Below are 22388 nucleotides of genomic sequence, written 5' to 3' on the forward strand. Positions count from 1 at the left end.
TGACTGTCCTTTCACTGCCGTGTCGTTTTCCTTAAGTCTTAGGATGAAAAGGAACTAGTGCCAAAAGTTCCAATTACAACCACGGAAATGGCGAGGTAGGGTGCAGAGCTTAGCACAGGTATACGTCATCATCGCCTTTGGCTTCTACGAACAGTGCCCCACGCCAAGGATAGTGTTCCCTCATAATTGTCTCCACCGATCTCCCCACAGGAAAACAATTGCACAGACAGCACAGAGTGGTTTTCCTGCTGATCATGTATAGGCAACTTAAGAACACATGACGTATTCTGACTGTTGGTCGATCTCCTCTGCTCCATTTCGGTACTATGGACAGCGCAACATCTACTCAAACAAACCCCCTAATTTAGCCGTACTCAATTCACCATTCCACGCCCACTTTCTAAATTGTAGGGCTTACACAAGCCCCAACCACAGTGACGTCCTGGTTGATCCAATATAGAAGCACCACAAATTGCAGTTTGCTGAGTGGCCACTAGGGGCATGTTTCATAATAGAGCAATTTCTCATTGACCCCCATGTAAAATCGGCCGTTTTTCACAGCATAAATAAAGTGTAATGCCAGAGCAAAATCATCCCATGGTCTTTTTTGGCTCCTATATACATCAAATAAGCCATCTATTTCCGGAGAAATCCCGGACAGTCGCTAACAGCCGGAAGCGGCTAACACAGATTAGCTCAGGCAGTATGGTGAAGGCATTAAAGCGACTTTTTTAACCACTAATATTGCTCAAAATAACACCAAACCTCTGCAGTAGCATGAAAAGTATCCCTGCACATAAAGTGAAGCACTGTGTGGCCTCGCAGGTCTCACAGGTTCTGCCAATAAACGTTAGAGTTAGGGTCGGTTGGACCTGCTAATGCTATGCTCAAATTAAGAACAAATTCAACAAAATGCCTTGATGTATTAGCTTGATGAAGACATAATGAATCCACTGATTTACTAGTCTTCACAAATTTGTTTTTGCCCTTCAAAAGTGCTGTCATTTCATTCCACAGCAGGACACAAACAGATCATATCCCCTACAGAAATCGTCTAATGTGCAGTAAACCGTAACATGTCATGGCCTGATTCCCAAATAACTGTCAGAACTCTGCATAAAAACACTGTATACAAACACTTAATACATTAAGTTGCAAACACATGACTGACATTATTGTTCCATAGTGTCTAAGTTTAGACCTACTTTAGGTTTGTTTCTGCAAGTGTAAATGTCTGATAATGTGACATTCACACATCTTCTATGCAGTTTGCTCATTAGTATGCAGATTGCGTCTGGATTTGAATCCATAAGGGAGCTGCCATTTCCGATCTGAGGCATTTCACGCAGATATAGAACAACAATGCAACCTTCCCCTGGTCTCCAGACAACCAGCCCCGGACAATCTTCATCCATCTTCCTTCCCTCTCACACCAATCAAATTTGTGTGCCATGGGACTGCAAAGAAGTCCCATGTATATTTCAGCAACATATCTCAGCCAATCTGCATTGCAAAACTCTGGGAAATGTGACATTTAGAATAAAAAATTGATTTCACAAACAAATCATTCACCAATGAAACATATTTTAACTAAGATGATTACTGGATGTGCCATGTGGTGCCTCTATCACATTTTAAAGTTTTTATTAATACATAGCATTGGAATAAATTCATTTTATATTGTCCACAGGGATGACATTGTGAATTGATAAATATTCCATTGGTCCTGTCATGCTTTCCTTAACTTCCGTCAACTCATTCATTAAATTATTATCTATTATTGTTAAATTATTTAGGAAAACTTAATTTCTGACGAGGACTAACATAAGAATGGAGAAATATTTAGAACTCTGTAGTGTAGATATTGTAAATGCATTTATCTTCAGGACAGCAGTAAACTAATAAGGCAAAATGTGATACAAATGTGCTTGAAAGTGTTGAATTGCATGTTTTACATCAAAAAAACAACACGAACATTGTATCGTAATTAGTGGTGTCTGAGATGTCCACAGTCACAATAAGTAACAAATATTCAGTCATCAACCTAAATGATTACTGAATCATACGAACATTGAAGATGAACAAGTGACAACCTCTGGGCTTGAAAAGTTAAGTTTAAGTGCCTTAAACCTGCAGTCTTTCTAATGTCCAGCAGGAGGCGGTTGCAAAAATAAATCTGATTGCATAGAAGTCTATGAGAAAATGACCCTATTTCTCTTCTCACTTGATGTATTACCTCAGTTAACATTTCCCTAATTAGTTTATGGTCTCAATCCAAGTTTTCTTCTACACAGCGTAATGTCTATTTGTTAAACTACGGTCCAGTTTAGAGCAAAATAGACTATAAATCAGGTACTCAGGGTTTTCATCTTAGAACTTTGAACCTTTTACAGTGCGTATTCAGTCCATGAAAATTAGACACTCAAAAGGAGTTGGGTGTTTGTTTTTACAATGTGTTAACCAAGCTAGCTAGCGATCTTAACTATTATATATTGGATAAGTTATCTCTCCCTCCCTCAAAAACCAAGACTGCCAAAATGGCAAAGGCTTCAAAACGGCAGTACACCAACCAATGGGTGACGTCACAGAGGCTACTTCCTCCTACAGTTAATGGAGATGACATGTTTCCTGACATTTCCTAACTTTTGAAAGTGTAATGGTCAAGCTTCACTTGTAGGGCTAATTTAGATTACGAAACCTCACTCGACCATCTTATGGAATTTGGATGATTAATAACTCCCTTACTTAGACTGGAGGTGAATACTGACTTCTTTGCATTAGCATATTCTATTTTAGCACATCCTTGGTAGTCATGAGATCCCCAACTTGTGACACTTATTTAGGATTAAAGACCATCATTAAATGCAAGGACTATGTAGCAGCACCAACCCAATGCTATATCATTTAGGTTTCATCCACAACGCAACACCTCACCCCCCCACCCCCCCATCTCTTTGCTTCCTGAAAGCTAGCTCCAGCAACCCCCAACTGTACACACGCACACACACATATCTCACATGCCTCCACAGAGAGATGGATGGCATGTATTCCCATCCCTCTCCTCGGCCAGCATCCAGGTGCACAACAGCTGGGGAAGCCGGTGCTTGGGGACGGGGGGGATTGGAGGGTGGTGGCTTGACAGACTAGGGATAGGTGGATGGAAGCGGGGCCAGGGGATGTAAAGGATGCTCCAGAATGAGCTATAAATTTCCTCAGGAGCGCTCGGGGTGCTTATGGCGTCTTCTTGTCTGTCCGGACAGCAGTACTAATCCATGGTGTTGCAGTAGTGGTGAGCCCAGTTTCATCAGGCACACGCGTATCTTCAACATAAACTATATTTATATTTATTTATTCTATTCTCTCTACCAAAGTTATTATAATTAACTTAAACCAAACTAAAACTATGTGTAATAAAATGTTAGTTGACTGAAATAAAACTAATAACTAGACTTTATAAAACAAATTAAAAATACTTTTACTGATTAATAAAAAAACAACTGTGAAAAAAAATCAATTGTTGCAGCCCTAATCACTTGTATGTTTTAAGTCTGTTTTCTTCCACAAACATCACAGTCAAGGTTAATCTCCAATGTTCTGACCAATTCATCATGGACAGACTAACCTGGAAGATAAAATACGATTTCCCAAGTATCCATATGTTGCAGGGTTTATACGAGGCATCACGCAGTGTCTATAGGAGAAGTCTGCGTGCTGTTTGAATGGTATGGGATGGATCCACTGAGCAGGAAACAGCGGGGATCAAGATGACTGATGGAGTGCGATGTCCTACTGTGTGTCATGGTAAACTGTTTTTGGATGTGATTTCGCTCAGTGGGTTTCGAGTCGAACAGAATGGCTTGTGAAAGAAAATACAACGTGAGATAACTGCTGCTTCCAAAGTTACTGTATGGGGTGTAGTGATAAACGGAAAATCGGCTAATGTTAGTGGTTTGCACAGTCATAGAAAAATATATTACCCTGTACATGAACGACACTCACTTACGTATAAAGCAAACACAGAACTATCCATATCCATATGAATATGAATGTCTCACCGTACTTACATAAGAACCACACATACCCTTCCAGCAGTATCATGTGTGTATGTGTGGGCCCTGTATCGCAGCATGCCATCCATCATGCAGTAAAGCCACAGTAGGCAGTATACGGTGTGTTTGGCCTGGTCTCCTCATTCAGCCCTCATTAGACATCAATCACCTCCTCTCTACTTGCTGCCTGCATGTGAAGAGACCTCCTGACTTCAAATTCTAGCAAGATGTTCACTTTGGCACTTAAACCCCCCCCCCCAGACACACACACACACACACACACACACACACACACACACACACACACACACACACACACACACACACAGTGAAATCATATAGCCAATGTCAAATATTGAGAGGTTAGTCGCTGTGAGATTGCAGCGCTGGTTATTTGTGATTTGATGGTCTGCCAGTCCTTGATGTTAAATAGCCTGTTTTGTCCTGAACATTTCCTTCACACTGAACAAGCATGTGTATCTGTGACTGTGTACACTTGAATGTGCATTTCCATTTGTGTAAAACAACTGTGGCTGTTTCGACCAGAACTGCACACTGTATTACAGGCTGCTGCCATGGCTAAGGGTGAGAGAATGAAGGAGGTGGGAGGGAGGGAGTGTAAAGAAAAGGAGAAAGATTTTTTTTTTTTTTTTTGCTGTTGAATCCTCTCTGTGAGTTTTCACTATCCCCCAGGGGCGTAAGAAAGCGTAGTGTACTTTTCTCTCCACTCACCTGCTGGGCAGTGTATGGAGGCCATTACTTGACATTGATAGCTGCACAGGCTTTTGTCCTTGGCCTGTATATGCCACAGCTGAATACACTGCACTGCACTGCTCAGGAAACGTAAGGTTAGGGCGTTCCTCACACAGCAAGTGTCTGCTAAGTTTTGTGCCAGACTTTTTATTTGTTGGATGGTTGGTACACTTTCAGTTGGACTAACTAACTTGTGCAAGTCTGATGCTTGACCTTCCTTAAAAGTGGTTTTGTGAGTCACAGGTTTTGTCATATGCTTTTACTGAGTCATAAATTATTTTAAACTTTGATATGGGCAGGGCATTTTTAAACAAACACCACTGATAACAAAAGAAAGCATTTCAGCCTCATATCCTTTACCCCTGACTTCCTCATGCTTCCCCTCATTCTCTCCTTCTCAGCCTGGTTCCTCAACTCCTATCTCTTCCTCCAGCTCTCCTCATTCATCTCTGCTCGCCTGTCTCTTTTGCTATTTTTTTCCTTTCCTCTCTACTGTTCCCTGTGTGTGTCTGAGAGAGAGACCAAGAAAGAGACAGAGAGAGGCCTGACACATGGGCCCAGTTCCTTAATAATGTCATTCGGTGTGAACGCTATTAGCAGATTACCCTTGGCCCAGGGCAGCCTAGCCATGTGCAGGAACTAGATAACCTTGTGTTCAGTAATTTAATATCAACACTTCCCCTCTTTTCTTACCACGCTTTACAACACACAAATACCCTGCTTGTCCCCTCCGGTTCTATTTCTTGGAGAGAGGGAGAGGGAGAGAGAGAGAGAGAGAGAGAGAGAGAGAGAGAGAGAGAGAGAGAGAGAGAGAGAGAGAGAGAGAGAGAGAGAGAGAGATAGAGAGGATTACAAGATAGTGACTTCTTGAAGATGCCTTTCCTCCGCTGAGAAGTGTGGCAAATCGTCCCTTGTCCGTGGATGTGAGAAAATACATAAACAGGCTTATAGTGAATTCCATCAGATTTAAAGCAGTGAATTTAGCTCAGCGCAACATCAAAGGAGTCGCCCATCTTTTTAAAGGCCCTGGATGGGGTAATGTCATTTACCCCCTCCTTCTAGTTCTTCTCCTCCTGGGCTATCACAAGCTCAACATTTACCACATATCAGGCCAGTATGAAAAGCGCAGAGGAAATTTCCTGTCACATAGTTTGATTTCTTAAGAGTGGGTAAGAGAGGCAGGATTGGGAAGAAGAGAGAAAGATCTACCACTAAAAGGAGCAAGCCATTAGGAAATCAAATCCCACGCTCTATCCCCTCATCCCTGCTGCTCTTTTTCCCGCCACCCGTGAGCCAAAGCAGGAGCGCGAGGGCCAGCCGGCACGGCCCTATCACTCACCGGCACTCTCTCACGCAGGCATTACCACGCCTTTATCTCATCTACTGCAGCTCGGCACGGCCGGCCGCCTTTCAGTCCTTCAGGCTACTTTACTAATAACCTATTCCTTATCAGTCACCGTGCACCTCTGCCTGTGATCAAAGAGCCAATTAATGGAGCGGGGAAAGGTGAAGCATTCAAATAATGGAGACAGCTGTTTTTCTCTGTTTGAGAAAATCCATTTTGTATTGTTATCGGCTCCAAGCAGCCCCCACCCCACCCCGCCCGACTAGCGCTTATTTCAAGTCGCTGTCTGCTTCTGCCTGGCTTGATAAGAGAGAGCGGGAAAAGACGACGAGAGAGAGAAGGGGAGATGAGGGAGAGAAGAAAAGAGCTGTGGTCACAATGAACTTTATGTAGAAGAATGTGGCAGGAATATCACAGCAGTCCAACTCATCCCTGAGCTTTATCAACTCCAAAGTGGTTCAACACAGAGATAAAAATGAGGGGGTTTCCAGAGCTCACAAGCTGCTTTATGGCTTCAGTGTTGGAAGAGAGCAGCTGATCTTGGCTCTTTGAGGTCCAACACAATCTTACCAGGCAAAAATCCTGAGGTTAGTTAGGAGGTTAATTGTACTGGTGACAGAGTAGCATATAAATGGCTCCATCAAAGGCTCCTATATTTACAGGTTTGTTGTAATGTGTATCACTCTGATTAATTCTAACAGTTCCTTTAGCCCTGTCACGATGCTTAAGGCATAGAGTAAGGTGGTTGCACTGGTTGATCAAGATGTTACTGGAAAAAAGTCTCTTACAGTAGGCTGATTTGTTTCTTATAAATAATCATATGTAAAATATATAGGCTAATGAAAGGCAAAAGATAATAAATGGTCACCAAAGCTCTGGCTGGTTGTCATTATTGTGTTTTTGTCTTTCAAATGACCTCAGCTCAGCCAGCTCCAACACTTGGCAACCTAAGACTGCCATGCACCCTCAAAATCAATCATTTAGTTTCCCCCCGCTCCTCATTTGTCAGTTACAGCGGCTGATGTTTGTTCTCTCACTTGGAGATTATATTTTTAATACATGCTATATAAAATGGGCAACAAAATAGTTTATAGCCAGTCAGACCGGATCATGAAATTTGAAGACATCCTGACATGCGTGACTGTCTTATTTAATTACTGTAGCCGACCAGCTCACATCAACTTCTAAGTCAACTGGGAAAATCAGATTTTTCTGACAGCCCCAATAAATCCAACTTGTCGCTTACTAATACAAAACGGCTGAAAAGCATTTTCGTATTTGCTGAAAATGCAAAAAAATATATATATGGCGCCCCAAGTCAGTTGAAGTGCATCGTTTAAAGTAAATAAAGCAGCATTTCATGGATATAAGTGCTATGTTGTCAGTGCACAGTATTTTTATCCTCACTCGACCAAGTCTGCAGTCATATAGCAACCTTGACTTGACTGATCTCTTTTGCTACCTTACATCCCACAGAAAAATATAATAATAAGTCCTTTCCTCTTTTTACATGTTTGTCAAGATGACTGACATTTTCCAAACAAGCCCTCATTTAAGAGAGACTGCAACCATGTCATTATGAGGTTCTACCACATCCTTTCTTGTAAATAAAAATACGGTATCCCTTCTATGTATTCCGAATATTTGAAAGCTACTTTAGGTTTGTGTGGTGTACAATCATAATTGTAACCCATAGGTCTACAGCTGTTATAGACTTTGTCTCTAGCTATGGAAGCAGCTGAGATATTATAAAGACACTGCAAAATCCCTTTATATCATAAAGAGTGAGGTTCAAGGTTAATAGCCAGTGATGTGGAAGAGGCGTTGTATGTACTTGGCAGTCATACTCTGGATTTCAGTTAAATAGTTTAACTATTATTTATCATGGGCGATTAATCCTTTGATTATTTTCTCACTTAATTAATTAGCTGTTTGGGGATAACATTTCAGAAAATTGTTAAGAATTTTGATCACTGTTTACCAAAGCCCGAGATCCGAGAAGTCCTTTAATGTCTTACTAGGCTATGTCCACAACTCAAAGTTTAGTTAACTGTCAGACAGGAGTTAATTAACCATAAAATGTTCACATTTAAGAAGAGAATTTTGACTTTTTTTTGCTTTTTTTTTTACGCAAAATGATTAATCAGTTCTCAGAATAGTTGGTGATTGATTTAAAACAAATCGATTATTTGATAAATTGTTGCAGCTCTACTGAAAAGGCTACTACAAGTTAAAATAGCCTATTTCTATTTTAAAGAAATAATAGCCTAATTTAAAAACTAAAAAAAACAAACACTATTGCAGCAAGGGAGACGTTGCACTTCACATAGAGCGTTTGCTAGGCAATGCAGTGTTCAGTGTTGTTGTACTCACCTGTCTGAACGTCGTCAGAGTCTTGAACACCGCAAAGTCCTCCACAATCTGCTGGTACAACTTAAAACCAGTCCACTCGGCCCCACCGTCCCAGTATAACCAGTCCACTTTGCCTCTCTGTCCCAGTATAACCAGTCCACTTTGCCTCTCTTTTCCTCAAAGTTTTCAAACATTTCCAGACAGCAGGAAGTCCTCACATACCTCACTGAAGGTACACATCATCACTGAATGCGGAAGTAATTTAGCAATAAGCTCGACAAAGCCTGCACGCTGGCACAGTGCTGTGTTCAATGACTTTAAGATAATTTCAGGGAGGATGCAACCTTTTTGTCATCAAGCCCCCACCACAGCGACTTCCTGGTTGATCCAATATGGAAGTGCCAAAAACTGCAGTTCTCTGAGTGGCCACTAAGAGTAGTTTGCACAATAGAGCAATTTCTCAATGACCCTAGTGTTCAACAGGCCGGGGGGTCACCAAGGGGGGTTAATGTTTATGTACTAGGCATGTATTTATTTATTTTTATAGTTTATGACTACTTAGGGGTGCGGCCTCTTGAGCTACAGATAGCCAATTGCCCTCACTTCCCCTTCGGAGATATACGTCAGCCTCCCTCATTCCAACGTCACAATGTTGTTATAGGTTTTGGTCTGAAATAGTAAATATACCGTCATGTCAAGTAAAAAAAACATTAGTGAATTCTTGACTTTAGCAGGGAACTGATGAAACTCATGACGACAGGCTGATACAATGCACACTACATTGCAGGTATGGGAGGCTTGACTTCCTGTCTCCACACTCTTTCCAGAAGAGGCTGTGAATGAGGTAAAACGACAATGTCCTCAATGTCCTTTTTAGTAAGAGGAAATGAGGCAGAATCAAAGTCAGACAAGATGGCGACTCCTGTAGGCTAGGACGGTTGGATCAAGTTGAGAGAAAGGATCCTGGCAGGTATGCTACGTCCATTTTTTAAACAATCTATGGTCACAATGCTGAGGTGAAATAATAGTCACCATAACTCACACGTGATCCTTAATTGGACTGCAACGCTGTGCAGTTTTCTTTTTTTTTTTTTTTTTTGCTAGCCCTGATTAGGTAGGCTTTTGGCCCTCCGCTGGCCACAGACACACCTGCATCTTCTTCTCTGCTGATTTATCTCCTTTCCTTTTTTCCTTTCTCATACGGTTTATCAGGACTTTTTCATGTGACTTTTGCTTTTAATCTGTTAGGTTACAATTTAGGCCAAACGTCCTTCTTAAATTCCACCTCCTTCTTTTCAATATGGCAGATGTCTTATCTGACCTTGCACATTTTGGGTAGCCTCGGTTATAGAGGGATGCAACGATTATTTTAATAATTTAATTAATTAATTATTTAATCAAGCGATTATTTTCTTGAATTCTCATTTAGTATAAAATGTCATAAAATACTGAAAAATGTCCATCCCATTGTCTTCAAGGTGATGCCTTTTTTAATGTTTTGGCTAGAGATATTCAGTTTAGAGAAAAGCGAGGAATCTCCACATTTGAGAGGCTGAAAGCAGTACTTTTGCATTAAAAATGATTTATTGACTATTAAAATAGCTGGTAATTATTTTTAATTTTATAGACTTATTAAATAATTGACTAATGGTTGCAGCTCTAATATCTAGCTCAAGGACTATTCACAATGTTAAACCTGTGATTTAGCAGTCCAAAGCAGTCACAATCAAAGCAGCAGAGGCCTGATATCCGGGCCTTTTTTTCCCGTAAAGGTCAAGCTCCAAAAATGCTGGTTGTTCGACCCTACAATTGTCGTAATGCAATGCTTAGCGATACGTAAACTGAACTTCAACTGTAAAATCAGTAGAGCGTCCCTTTAATTTTGGAAGTGGTGATGTTCGTCTGAATGGCGTAGCTAATTATGGAAACTGCTGCTGTAATGAAAGAACACAAGTCTCCAAGGCAGGTATTAACATATTTATTACACCGTTAAGAGAACAACAATACCAGAATTATACTGCAAAGTTTCACAGACTGACAGACCATAGTTTACAGCCCAAAAAAGAATTTAAAAAAAGAAAAAAAAACAAGAAAAAAAACAACAAGAAACCACAGTTCTGACATAGTAGACTGGAAAGCTCTCTAGAGGACACTGACTCTAGGCGATGGAGAGACCGCCCAGTGTCAGCCTACCACTAACCTGTGGTTTTCATGTCTCAATTAAGTATTGCACAACAACTTCAAATCATTTGAGCTCTTTTTTTCCACAATAAATGTTCTCAAGAGAACCCTCCCCACCCCACCCCCCCAAATAACCCTCCCACCCCTGAAGTTCAACTCACTCCCCCGGATTAATGCTACCGCCTTCGCTGTTCACTGATGGCCCCGCACATTTCCCCAATGTTTTTAGATAAGTAGGAAATTTAAATAACATTTCCCCCTATTGTGAAAAAACAGGCATTCCTGTATTCATAGCCTTAACTTTTTTCATTTTAGTTGTTTTTTTCCCAAGCTCTTGCCTTTTGTATATCCCCTCTTTTGAATTTACCCCCCACTGACAAGTCGACAAGCGCTTTAGGTTATCTTCACAACAAAGGGGAGAAGAGGAGAAAACGGAGGGGAAACAGGAGAGAAAAAAGAGCAAGAGAGATACAACATTTCTTTTCTGTGACCCTAGCTTGTATAATCGAAATAGGAAATCGACAAAATAAAATTTGCGCAGTTTTTTAAATCTGTTCAAACAATTCAAACTCTTGATGTACTCTAAAACGCCACAGGCATAAAGGAACATAACAAAAGTTTTTTTCTTTCTTTTTTTTAATCATTTCTATTCATTTATGAGGTCTGCATTGTTACCAAGTAATGATATGGTTTTGCAGCTGTATGAGCTTCGACTTTGGGTTTTTTATTTTTCCTGTTCTCTTGTGCCCATTTGGTTTAGACTAGACCAGTATCAGCGCTACGACTGATGCTCTTATCGTGCTGTAAGAGGTAGAGTGAGACTTGTTTGCCACCGAGGAATTTGTAGCAAAACACACATAGAGGAGGGAAGAAAGAAAAAAATAGAGCTTCTCAAAGAATCATTGAGCGATAATGTTTGACTTCTTTTTTTTTAACCCAGGTTTTGCCCTGATAGTGATGAACACATGTTATTTGTTGTATACTTTCAAATACACTAGTGTTAAAACAGCCTGGCTGTTTCTTCACAGCTTCTGAGGAGTCGCTAGTAGGGTGTCAGACACCTTTTTGGATTGTTTAACCCTTTAGAGTCAAGAATGCAGATGTGTATTTTATTTAGACAAGAAGGGAGAGATGAGGAAGTACAGAGGGAGCAAACAGCCCAGAACCTTTGTGGGCCTCCACTTGTTCCTTGAGGTCAGAATTTGTAACGCGCTTCTGTGTAGCACCAAGGTGTTTGGGGTGAAGAGCCTTTGTGTGCGTCAGGATAAGTGCTCTCTTACAGCGAATGAGAGGTTTGTTTGACTTACATTGAAGACTTACAACAAAGCTGCGACTGATTATCTATCCCAACAGCAAAAAAAAAAAAAAGACATTGATACAAATAAATACATAACAACTGCAAATGGCATTGGTGTGAAAGCCCAGTCTCACATTCACCTTTTTAAGAATAAAGAACAGAACTGCTTTAAAGCTGAAATGGGCACTTAGTCTGACATTTGTGTAATGAGAAAATGTACAAACAAGATCCAAGATTTTCTTCAAAAATGGTCACAAAAGCCGTCAGTGTTCATCAGTTATTATTGCTCCAGTTAAAATGAAACACCGCTGTGAAAATGTTCACCGTGTTTACTTCACACCTTCTCATTTCACAATATAAGATGAGTGCCGTTGGTTTCCAGAAACAATTAAAATAAATGACTTTTATGACAATTAAGTTGGTTTTGTTCCATGAATGTGTGAACAAAACCTGCAGAAATAAATAACCAAATATATATGTGCACAAACCTCTTTTGAAAATCGTTTGAATCAGGATTTTGGTCCTTGGTGTCAGTCTTTGGCTGTTTTTGGTGTTTTTTTGTGTTTATCTCTTGTGTTAATACTGTGTGTTACCTGGTGCTTTGCAGTGTTAAAGCTGTCAATCTGAGTCTACACCTCTGCATTTGGAAAGTTAGTTTGTTAGAATATGTTTTTGTATTTTTTAAACTTTTTTTGGTTGTTTTCCACTTTTTCTAAAAAATAACAAATATTTAACAAACGTTCAGTAATGTGCATGCACTGTCTGTAACTATTCAAAAACAAAAATGTTATGGCCGCTTTTGTTATCATGTCAAAAAGAAAAGAAAAAAGTGTGTTTGGTGATTTTACAACCCCCCCCTCCCCATCCCAAAAAATGTGAAAACAGCTATCACTACATACAAAATGGTTGATGAGTTATGGCTCTATACCGACAACACAAGTATGCTGAAAAGAAGCATGCCGAAATAACCTCTGTGACAGTGCAAATACATTTATGTATGTCCCTTGTACAAAACATTTAGGTTAGCATTCCGCACAACATGCTAGTTCTCAGAAAAGATCTGTGTTGGACTCAAGTAGCAGCTCTGAGATATAGCTTGTGTCTTTTCTTGACGACGAAGGGAAGTAAAACTCATAGAACTACGAGGGATCTACCACTTACACACAGAATAGAAAAGCAGCTTGGAAAAAGATAACACTTCTTTTTTTTCTCTTTTTGCTAGAGAGAGAGAGAGAGAGAGAGAGAGAGAGAGAGAGAGAGAGAGAGAGAGAGAGAGAGAGAGAGAGAGAGAGAGAGAGAGAGAGAGAGAGAGAGAGAGAGAGAGAGAGAGAGAGAGAGTTATGAAGGACTTAGAGTTGTGACTGGTTGAAGTACTATTCATGGTCACAATTGTCCAACACATATACAATAAATAACTATTGGTGACACCACAGGACAGAAGTCTTAAACACCATGACATCTACGGAGAAAAAGAATAAGAAACATGAAGAAAGATGAAAATGTCTGTTAGAGTTGAGACAGGAGGGGAGCGTCTGGGGCACAGAATGAGTTCTCTACACTGAAGGTTTCCAGCTCTCAGTGGCCCAGCGGCTGCTGCCGTCGCCGTCGTGGTAATTTGACAGTCTTTCCGATGGGACAATGACTTCACTTCCTGTTCGAGCGCTTCTGTGACCCACCAAGCATGCATGTGTGAATTTTAGTCAGTACATCCTCCACATGTGCAGTGGGCAAAGTTTTGTATCTTGTCCAAGAATTCTTCCTTTTACATCCTTCAGGGAGACGGATTTGTATTTCCCAGCCCACTGACCTGGATATTATCACAAGTGAGAGGGAAATAACATTGGTTGAACAGCTGGCTCTGCTTGCAATCTGGTGCACATCTGCCCATTTCATGGCTGTCTGTGGGCCAGATATTCAGTCCATCCCTCTCCTCTCTCCAGGCAGCAAACTTGTTTATTCATCCATCCGTCGGTTTGTCTTTCAGAGTACTTAAATCTCTAATATCTTTCTTTACAAAGAGTATCCATGACTCGTTCTGCTAGCTAGTTATGGTCCCTTGGTATGCTGTTTGGTAAAATGAGGGAGGAAATAAGCATTAAATCGAGGATGGAAAATAAAAACATTTAAAAAAAGGGGAGGTCAGATATACTTGTCTCAAGTTCACGGCTATCTCTGCTCAGTCTCTTAATATTTACAGGGAAAATCAGATAAGCTACAATGACAACAACATTAACAACAACACGCACGACGACAAACGGACAACAGGAATAGCAAGTGTAACGATAAAAGGATGTCAATATTTAAATTCATTCATTCAAAACAAAGAATATCTTTGTGTTTCTTTAAAGTCATGGCAAGTCAATATGACCTGATTATGGACCTCCTCCTCCTTCTATGACTACGCTGAGAGATAGACAGAACCATTGCCATCTCTTTCTGTTAGCCACATTAGCTTAGTATCTTTGCAAGGCAATGTAGACAGTCATGCTGTTTGTGGGGTTGAGGGCTGGCTGTTTAGCCCCCGGAAGCTTTGCCTCCATCCTCTGTGTGAGTCTCTTAGCGTGGTGTGCCGTCCAGGGCAGAGGAGGACGGGGTGCTGGGGGTGGAGGAGCGAGGGGTAGGAGCAGGTGGGGTAGCAGCCGGACTCCCAGTCCCGCTGCTCGGGGTGCAGGCGGAGGAGCTGATGGGTGCAGGGGTCTCTGATCCCGGGACGCCTCCCTGCTGCTGGCTGGCCTGCTGCTGCTGCTGCTGCTGCTGCTGCTGCTGCTGGGCCTGGAGAGTCTGACCACAGACGTGGTGGTGCTTCTCCCAGTCCTTATGCTGGCAGAAGGAGCCGCAGTAGCGCGCCGTGTTGCAGCCGCTGCACGTTTCACTGGCTTTGCGGCCACAGTTCCAGCAGCTCTGACGGACAGAAAGAGACAAAAATTAACTCACACAAAAAATGATTTACAATACAGACAGTGGGCCGGTTCTGCACATTAAATTCTGTTGATTGATAAAACTGTATTTAATGACTCTATTCACACAAACGGAACTAGAAACAGATATCAGCACACTAGTCTGCAAATTAACACAACTAGCCCCTGCTTTTACAACACGTATGCTTAAAACAAGCCAAAGGCAGATCAAAAACCCATCTCTGATTACATTTAGGGCCTCTTATGTATCTTGGCAACCACAGGGAGAGCATGTCAGGGCGGCTGCATATCCACAGGAAACAGGACAACAAGGTTACAAACAGCTTCTGAAAGTTTTTCCTCTGGGGTGCGTCTCTCTTATAAACATCACTCGTGCAATTAATGACAGATGTGAGCCATATTTCCCTCTCACTTAACTGATTAAACGTCAAGGTCTCTAATGGTGATTAGCAAATGGAAGCCCCTTCCCTTCCTTCCTCTCAGCTGAATTGGTAACACCTTTTTTAAACATGCTAGCTACTCTGTCGGAAAGAAAAGGAAGGAAGGAGGAAAGCAAGGGTAATAGATGCCTGATTGACCTTGTTTTGCTATATTTTGTCTCCCTCCTGACTATAAAATAACAGCTATTTTTAAAGCTGTCTTTATCTTTGATATTTGAATGCTAGTGTACAATGATTTGCTTGAACTAATACGATAAAATAACATACAACAGAAACTTCTTTGTAAGATTCTATCATCTGTGTCATTTGGGAGTCACTAGAACAGCTGGCAACTAAAGTGTAGTCAAAGTGACAACAAAGGAATACCTTAACTACCCAACAAGAGGATGGCGATGACAGTTTTCATGATGCGTTTGAAAGATTGAGGGTACACCTTTGATGTTTTAAGGGTCTGCATATTTTTTCTACCTCGCTAGAGTCCTCCTGTTGGTTGATTATGGAGAGAGCGTCCTCGGCCGCCTGCCGCTTGGCTTCGGCTACCGTGCGCTCCATCTTTGCCCGCTCGCTGCTGATCATCTCATGAGCCTTACGCTCGGCCTCTGACACGGCTTTCTGCAGCTCTGACACGGCCTGTCGCTTCACCTCATTCACAGCCTCTTCTGGAAAGAGTGTGGACACAGAGGAAGTCAAGCCTCCCGTACCTGCAATGTAGTGTGCATTGTATCATCCTGTCATCATGAGTTTCATCAGTTCACTGCTAAATACATTTACTATTTCAGAATATAAACTTTTAACAACATTGTTCTGCAATAACTGCAAAGTTTAATTCGGCAGCAGTGGTACCTAAGATTGTGCCTTTTTTAAATTTAAAAGGTAAAAGTCGTTTCAAATGTTAAATCTGTGACAAATCTGGAAGACAGAAACCACAAGCATAAAACAGATGCTTTCTCTCATTTTTATGTGAGGACAACAGCTAAGAAAAGACATGCTTTATAGTGCTGGAGATGATGAGAATTATTACACATGGCCGGAAAAGTTACTTAGCTTTTGTTATTCAAGACCTTTGGGATACACCGAATTGAATCAGACATATATTTTTAAATGTGGTAAATATATGAAAGTGAGTACATTAGCACATGATGATGCACAAATATCATTTAAAGTCATAACCCGTAAGATTTGAGATATGTTGTTTGTATGCTGCCTTTTTGGAAGTGACGAGCTCCACCGGCAGCGTCACTCACACGTGGCGAATTTGCATTTAGGGAGGGAATGTCGCCACAGACACAGATATTATAATACTCATCAAAAAGGCAAGTAGAAGTGCTTTGATTAATGGGTTGTATGCTCATCACCGTTGTTTTAACTCACTCATTGATAGATAGTAACTTAAAAGACAATGAACTAGATGAAAATCTTACGGATTATAACTTTAAGGCATTTAGGAAGTAAAAGTAACTGTGGTATGTTTACTCAGTTACAGTAGATCCTCTAATGGGTCAATGTGTGATGTTTTAATTTTAAAAAGTTTAGAGGATCTTAAAGATGAGCACAGAAATCTATACTTTTTCTTCTCATTTGAAAAATATCCTCAAGATAGCAGCCATTAGCCAATTAATCCCAGGTAATCAGTCAGGAAATGTGCTTTTGAGACGGAGCAATGTGTTATTTTATACATGTTTTGTGTAATGAATAACCTTGCAGCGCAAGTGTTAAGCGGTGGAATTCCGAGCGAACGTCAAAGCATAAGGAGGGCTTTTTGTTTGCTCCCATCAAGCCTGAAACTTGACTAATTGTGTATGCAAATCAGGCAATTTATATTTAAATTATGCATTTCCATTGTGATCCCAGAGGCCCATGTGGTGAGGAGAAGTGGGAAACCGGTAGGACACCGTGCAAGGTGCTTGAATATTTATCATCAACTGTAAACATTTTGCCCATTTCAAACAGATGTATTCACTGCCGCACTCCATTGTGTTAAAAAATCCTATTTTGCAATCCTCCCTGGGTCACATTTAAATCAGTCTCTCCTCAGCCAGAATATGAGGCTGGAGTGAAAAGGAATCAGCGAGAAGAAATGTGGAGAGAATGAAAAATAGCGGGCAGCATTTATCCTACAGACAAAATATAAATACGTTGTCTGACAAATATGCTTCACTTTACTTTGTACACATTACCCTTGTATTACAAATGTAAAGTCTGTTTTCAACATCAGACAGAATGTGTGCTTTTCTAAAGACAGAGATTTTCTCTCCATCGCGCTTGAGCTAAATCTTCAAACCAGGGTGGTTTTGTCTTTAACCTACTGTGCTGCCTGAAGTCGTGGAAATTGCCCAGGTGCCGTGTGATATATGCCTTGTGCATGGAATTGTGATTACACACCAAATGCCTTAGATGGAAGATCGATCAAAGCTGGTGAGGGGAGGAGAGTACTGGAGAGCAGGCAGAGTCCCGACGGTGATACTCAATTCAATTTAAATGCATATTACTTGTTCTGAGTATCTCACACATCATGCTTGGTCAAGCAAAGGGACAATTTCTTTTTTTTCCAAAGGGGTTTAAAAAGCAGATATACTGTATCACTGACTGTGAATACAAAGTGGATTCCTCGAGCATTGAACCCCTTAGCAGAAAATTCTTTTTGTTTTTTTTCAGCTGAGTGATAATGGTGATTGCAGCTGTGCTCATCATGAGTTTAGAGAATTCTGTCTGTGTAGGCTAAAAATTTAATGGCAACTAATGAAAGCCGTTAAAGCATCAAATTAGCGTCAATACTTGATCTTAACTGGCTCTACAAATGTCCCTCTGCAATTTTAACAAGACTTTCGTTAAATAGCATAGCTGCAATGTGTGTCGCTAAGGGGGTTACAAAAGTACCAAAAGCAAGAAGATACCAAATCTTGCTACTGTACTTTTAACAGCAGAACCACTAGACCAGCTGTTAAAGCTACTCCCCCTATTCAACTGGTGCAATGAAATCTTTTTATGACCTGACATCATATTTGGAGTGTGCAGAGTGGTGGTGAAACTCTTTTCCTTTTTTAAACTTCTGACTGTATCAAATATAAATTAATTTCTAAGAACAACGTTACACATTGATTCAAGTGTACCAGGGGAGGAGGCTGTAGACAGCAGACTACATTGGGGTGAGAGGGGAAATGGGCTTTATAGGAGCACCTCTCATACACATGAGTCTGAGTCATCTCAACTGGGTGAAAAAGATGGACTTCTACAGAGCAAAATGTCTTAAAAACTGCAGAGAGATAAGGAGAAATAGAGAATGTACGTGTGTGTGTTAGTGTGTGTGTGTGTGTGTGTGTGTGTGTGTGTGTGTGTGTGTGTGTGTGTGTGTGTGTGTGTGATGGCATGCATGGAAGTGCTGCTCACCAGCTTTCTTCCAGATCTCTTCAGGGACATAGCCTGACACAGGCCGGTGCAGAAGCTCCCTGTGAATTTCTGGGGAGACACAAACACACATAGCCGTGTTATCAGAGTTCTCCCAATGTTTTGGCATGACACAGCAAAAAAAAAAAAGTAGAACAAATTAGCATGTTGTAGAACCTGTTGGTTATTCTGATCCAGGCAAAAGGTTTAAGAAGTAAAACAAAAAATATTTTTTGTCACTGATGTAATAAATTAGTAAGATGTAAAATGGCTCAGGTTTTCTGTTGACAGGAAATACACACAACTGACTCTCTGTCATTACTATAATCATGATAACATAGATAATATGACCTACTTGTAGAGGACCTAGAATTCAACCCTGGGGAACTCCACATTAACTATGTGCTTTTCTGGACATAAAACTGAAAATTAAACTGAGAAATTAAAAAAAATACATACCACTTTCATATAGGACGCATACCAGCTAAGTAACAATGGCATATTTTAAATGTATTAAAAATAATTATTATAGGGCTTCTTTAATAGTGGTTTAACAGTGCTAAAAATGTGGTGGGAAGAGGATAGAGAGAGCTGGTGACAATAATATTTTATGCATTTATGAAGATACTGTATATAAACATATAAAGAAAGACTACAGTTACAGTAGTTGAATTAACAGTGGAGACATGTTGTCTTACAATGAAATGGAAGGCTGCAACATGGCTGTTAAGCAGTCCTATAAACATACATATACTAATTGTTTTAACCCTATGTCCTTTAATACCTCTTATACATGTACAGTATGTGTGATCCCCTACCTGGTGTTGCATTTTCCTGTGCTGCTGGGCTCTGCTGCCTTGACTGCCCACTAGCAGCACCCTTCTTCAGCTCTTCAGCATCGCTGTATCGTCGGATCCAGTAGTTGAGCTCCTCGCGGTCGGCCTCCTGGCACCGCCGAAGTACTGTGAGTGAGCGCCTTGTCTTCTCCACCATGTCCATGATACAGTTCAGCAGCTAGGGGGGGGTGGGGGGTGGGGGGGTGACAGGGAGCGGACAAGGCGCTGAGTTTACACATAGACGTGGAGGGATTGATTTATATTCAGCAAGGGTACATTGCGGGATCGGGCTCTAAATTAAAGCTGACATCTGTGATGGCATTTTAATTGGTGTATCGTATTATATGTTCATCTGTATCGTGGGGTCTGGCAGTTAAACACTTGCTGTATATTTTGGAGACCCACTCCCCTGAAAGTTCAGACCCCTCCACTTGACATCCTACTTTCTCACTTCGGTCAATAAATCATTTGTTTTCAGATTACTGATTCATTTTTTTTCTCTTTGAGGTGAAACAAGCAACACAAATGTGACACTACGTTTGAACATGGGACGGGATTAACAACGTTAAAGGTGAACACGCAAGCAACAATTGAGCAATATTTAGATTGTATATGTTTGTTGCACTGCAGGATAAACATTTACATGCAAGCATACACATACACAAATCGATATAAAAAACATGACTATTAACCCTGATATGCATGAAAGTCAAACCTCTTTATAGATGACCTCACAAAACTTGTAAAGGTCAATCTTATTTTGTGTACAGCAGTTAAAAACATATTTTCTCTGTAATGTGATATAGAGCAGTTTAATATGACTGAAATGAGGATTTGGATAATCTCAGTTACTTAAGGTATAGTAATAAAAAAATGTTATTACTTTTCTTACATGGTCAAGGTGCTTCCACTCCTCAGCCCACTCTCTGTCTGTCAGCCTGTGGTCAATCACTTCCTCCTGCCTGGTCCCTGTATGCATACCTGTGAGAAAGAAAAGATAGATAGAAAAACAGACAGATTAACAAAGAGGATCAATTTAACGTTACTCTATCACTCCCTTTGATCGATCCTTCATATGGTTGAAATTCTCTCTCCGTCCATTTCTTTCTCCTCCCACTTTTTCTTCGCTCTCCTCATATCTCTCTCCTACCCTAAGGGCAGGACTCAAATGACCGAGCTTCTAGTCCAATAAACATCCATCACGAGGCGAGACATGGTAAATGTCTCTCCTATTTTTAGAACTGAGCCAACGTCGTCATTACAGCTTCATCAAGGCTCGGTCTACACAGAAAAATGTCTCTAATACGACGGCACTGTGCCTAAATATGCTTCTGTTGTGCGCTCATACATCTCACAGTGCGTTTACGTCAGGCTGCGGTGGCCTCGGCGTCTCTGAGGCAGCGGGACGGCCTTGTGGTCAGAGAGATTGTTTGTCAGGCTGCTGTACCAACAAGCATCCACCAGGCAAAAGTGGACACTGACGGATTATGAGGATTATTAAAACGGATAAAGATCTCAGTGGTATATAAAGAACTGAGAAGCCTAAGAAATGATGTAAAAATAACGTAACTGTTGTAACTGTCTACTTTTGTGTGTAGAAATCCTCTTTATGTTTCTCTCGATACATACAACAGAGTAAAAGCTTTGACAGTGAGCCATATAGTGGAATTAGTTTGTGTCTTGAAATTCAAATGTATAGACAAACAGACATGCACACACACCCTCCATCCTCCCCCATGTCCTCACCAATAGGCCTGGGTCTCTCCCTGATCTCCCTGTGATTGGAGGCGGGGTGTCTGTAGGTGTCACGGTAGTGATGGGCGATGGCCATGTCATCCAGCCTGTAGTGCTGCGGAGGGAGCGGGCCCGGGTGCGGCAGGCCGTTGGGTTGGTAGGAGAGCCCGTTGGATGGGCTGAAGCGCTGGGCGGGGCTTATGGTGCAAGGCCGCTTGCTAGGGTGAACATCCGGGTGCAGGGTGCCATCTCGCTCAAAGCCGTTCTCTTTAGTTCTGGGTGGAGGAAGAGACACGTTTTGATTATTTCATTGCATGCTAATGGGTTTTATTCCAGTGGATGGTTTTATTAATCTCTTTTGGACTCCGGAAACAAGGGATATTAGGATCATACCGAATTATTTCAACCTGCTGGCAAAACCTTTCTCTAGTTCCAAGTAAATACAACTGAATATGAGACCAAATGCGGCTGCAACATTTGCTGTTGTTTCAAGACTTGAACATATTCCTGTTACAATGAAAGTCTGGCAAATAGCAAAAGACCTCTTGAGGCACAGTGGATGAGTAGAAAAAGAAAAGGGAAATAAAAGGAAAGGAGAGGACACAGGGGGAAAAAAAAAATCAGTGTGATGGTTATATTGTGTATAACATGTCTCATTCAGAATTTGTTTGTTACACTGACTACATACAAAAGCCAAACTTGAAACAGATCATCACAACAATTCTTCCACCCTGGTGTGCTGTACTAAAGGCTAGAGTTGACCTGCTAACAGACAAAAGAGCTGCAACGATAGGCTGTTTTTTACAAATCATCCTGGAATTCTTTTACGGAAAACATGTTCATTTATACGTACACACACACACACACACACACACACACACACACACACACACACACACACACACACACACACACACACACACACACACACACACACACACACACACACACACACACACACACACACACACACACACACACACACACACACACACACACACACACACACACACACACACACACACACACACACACACACACACACTAAAGTAGCTTTCAAGGGATCCGATCAGGTGAGATTTTATAAGGCTGCTTCGGA

General features: G+C 41.1%; 1 protein-coding gene across 4 annotated transcripts in view; it reads right to left on the reverse strand.

The window, feature by feature from the left end:
- Positions 1–13204: 13204 nt before the first annotated feature.
- Positions 13205–22388, reverse strand: part of runx1t1 (RUNX1 partner transcriptional co-repressor 1) — a 57305-nt gene continuing 48121 nt past the window's right edge. The window contains exons 6-11 of one of the 4 annotated variants that reach the window (XM_083925465.1): positions 21302–21564; positions 20448–20536; positions 19538–19733; positions 18723–18791; positions 15804–15994; positions 13205–14878 (exon numbers count right to left, since the gene is read on the reverse strand). In XM_083925465.1, coding sequence (XP_083781591.1) covers positions 14534–14878; positions 15804–15994; positions 18723–18791; positions 19538–19733; positions 20448–20536; positions 21302–21564 — 1153 coding nt within the window. In that variant the 3' untranslated portion in view covers positions 13205–14533. Of the gene's footprint in view, positions 14879–15803; positions 16037–18722; positions 18792–19537; positions 19734–20438; positions 20537–21301; positions 21565–22388 lie in introns of all 4 variants that reach the window. The other 3 variants (XM_083925463.1, XM_083925464.1, XM_083925462.1) reach the window with 3 other exon arrangements.

The sequence above is a fragment of the Echiichthys vipera genome (genome assembly GCF_963691815.1).
Source record: "Echiichthys vipera genome assembly, chromosome: 13".
Taxonomy (NCBI): Eukaryota; Metazoa; Chordata; class Actinopteri; order Perciformes; family Trachinidae; genus Echiichthys; species Echiichthys vipera.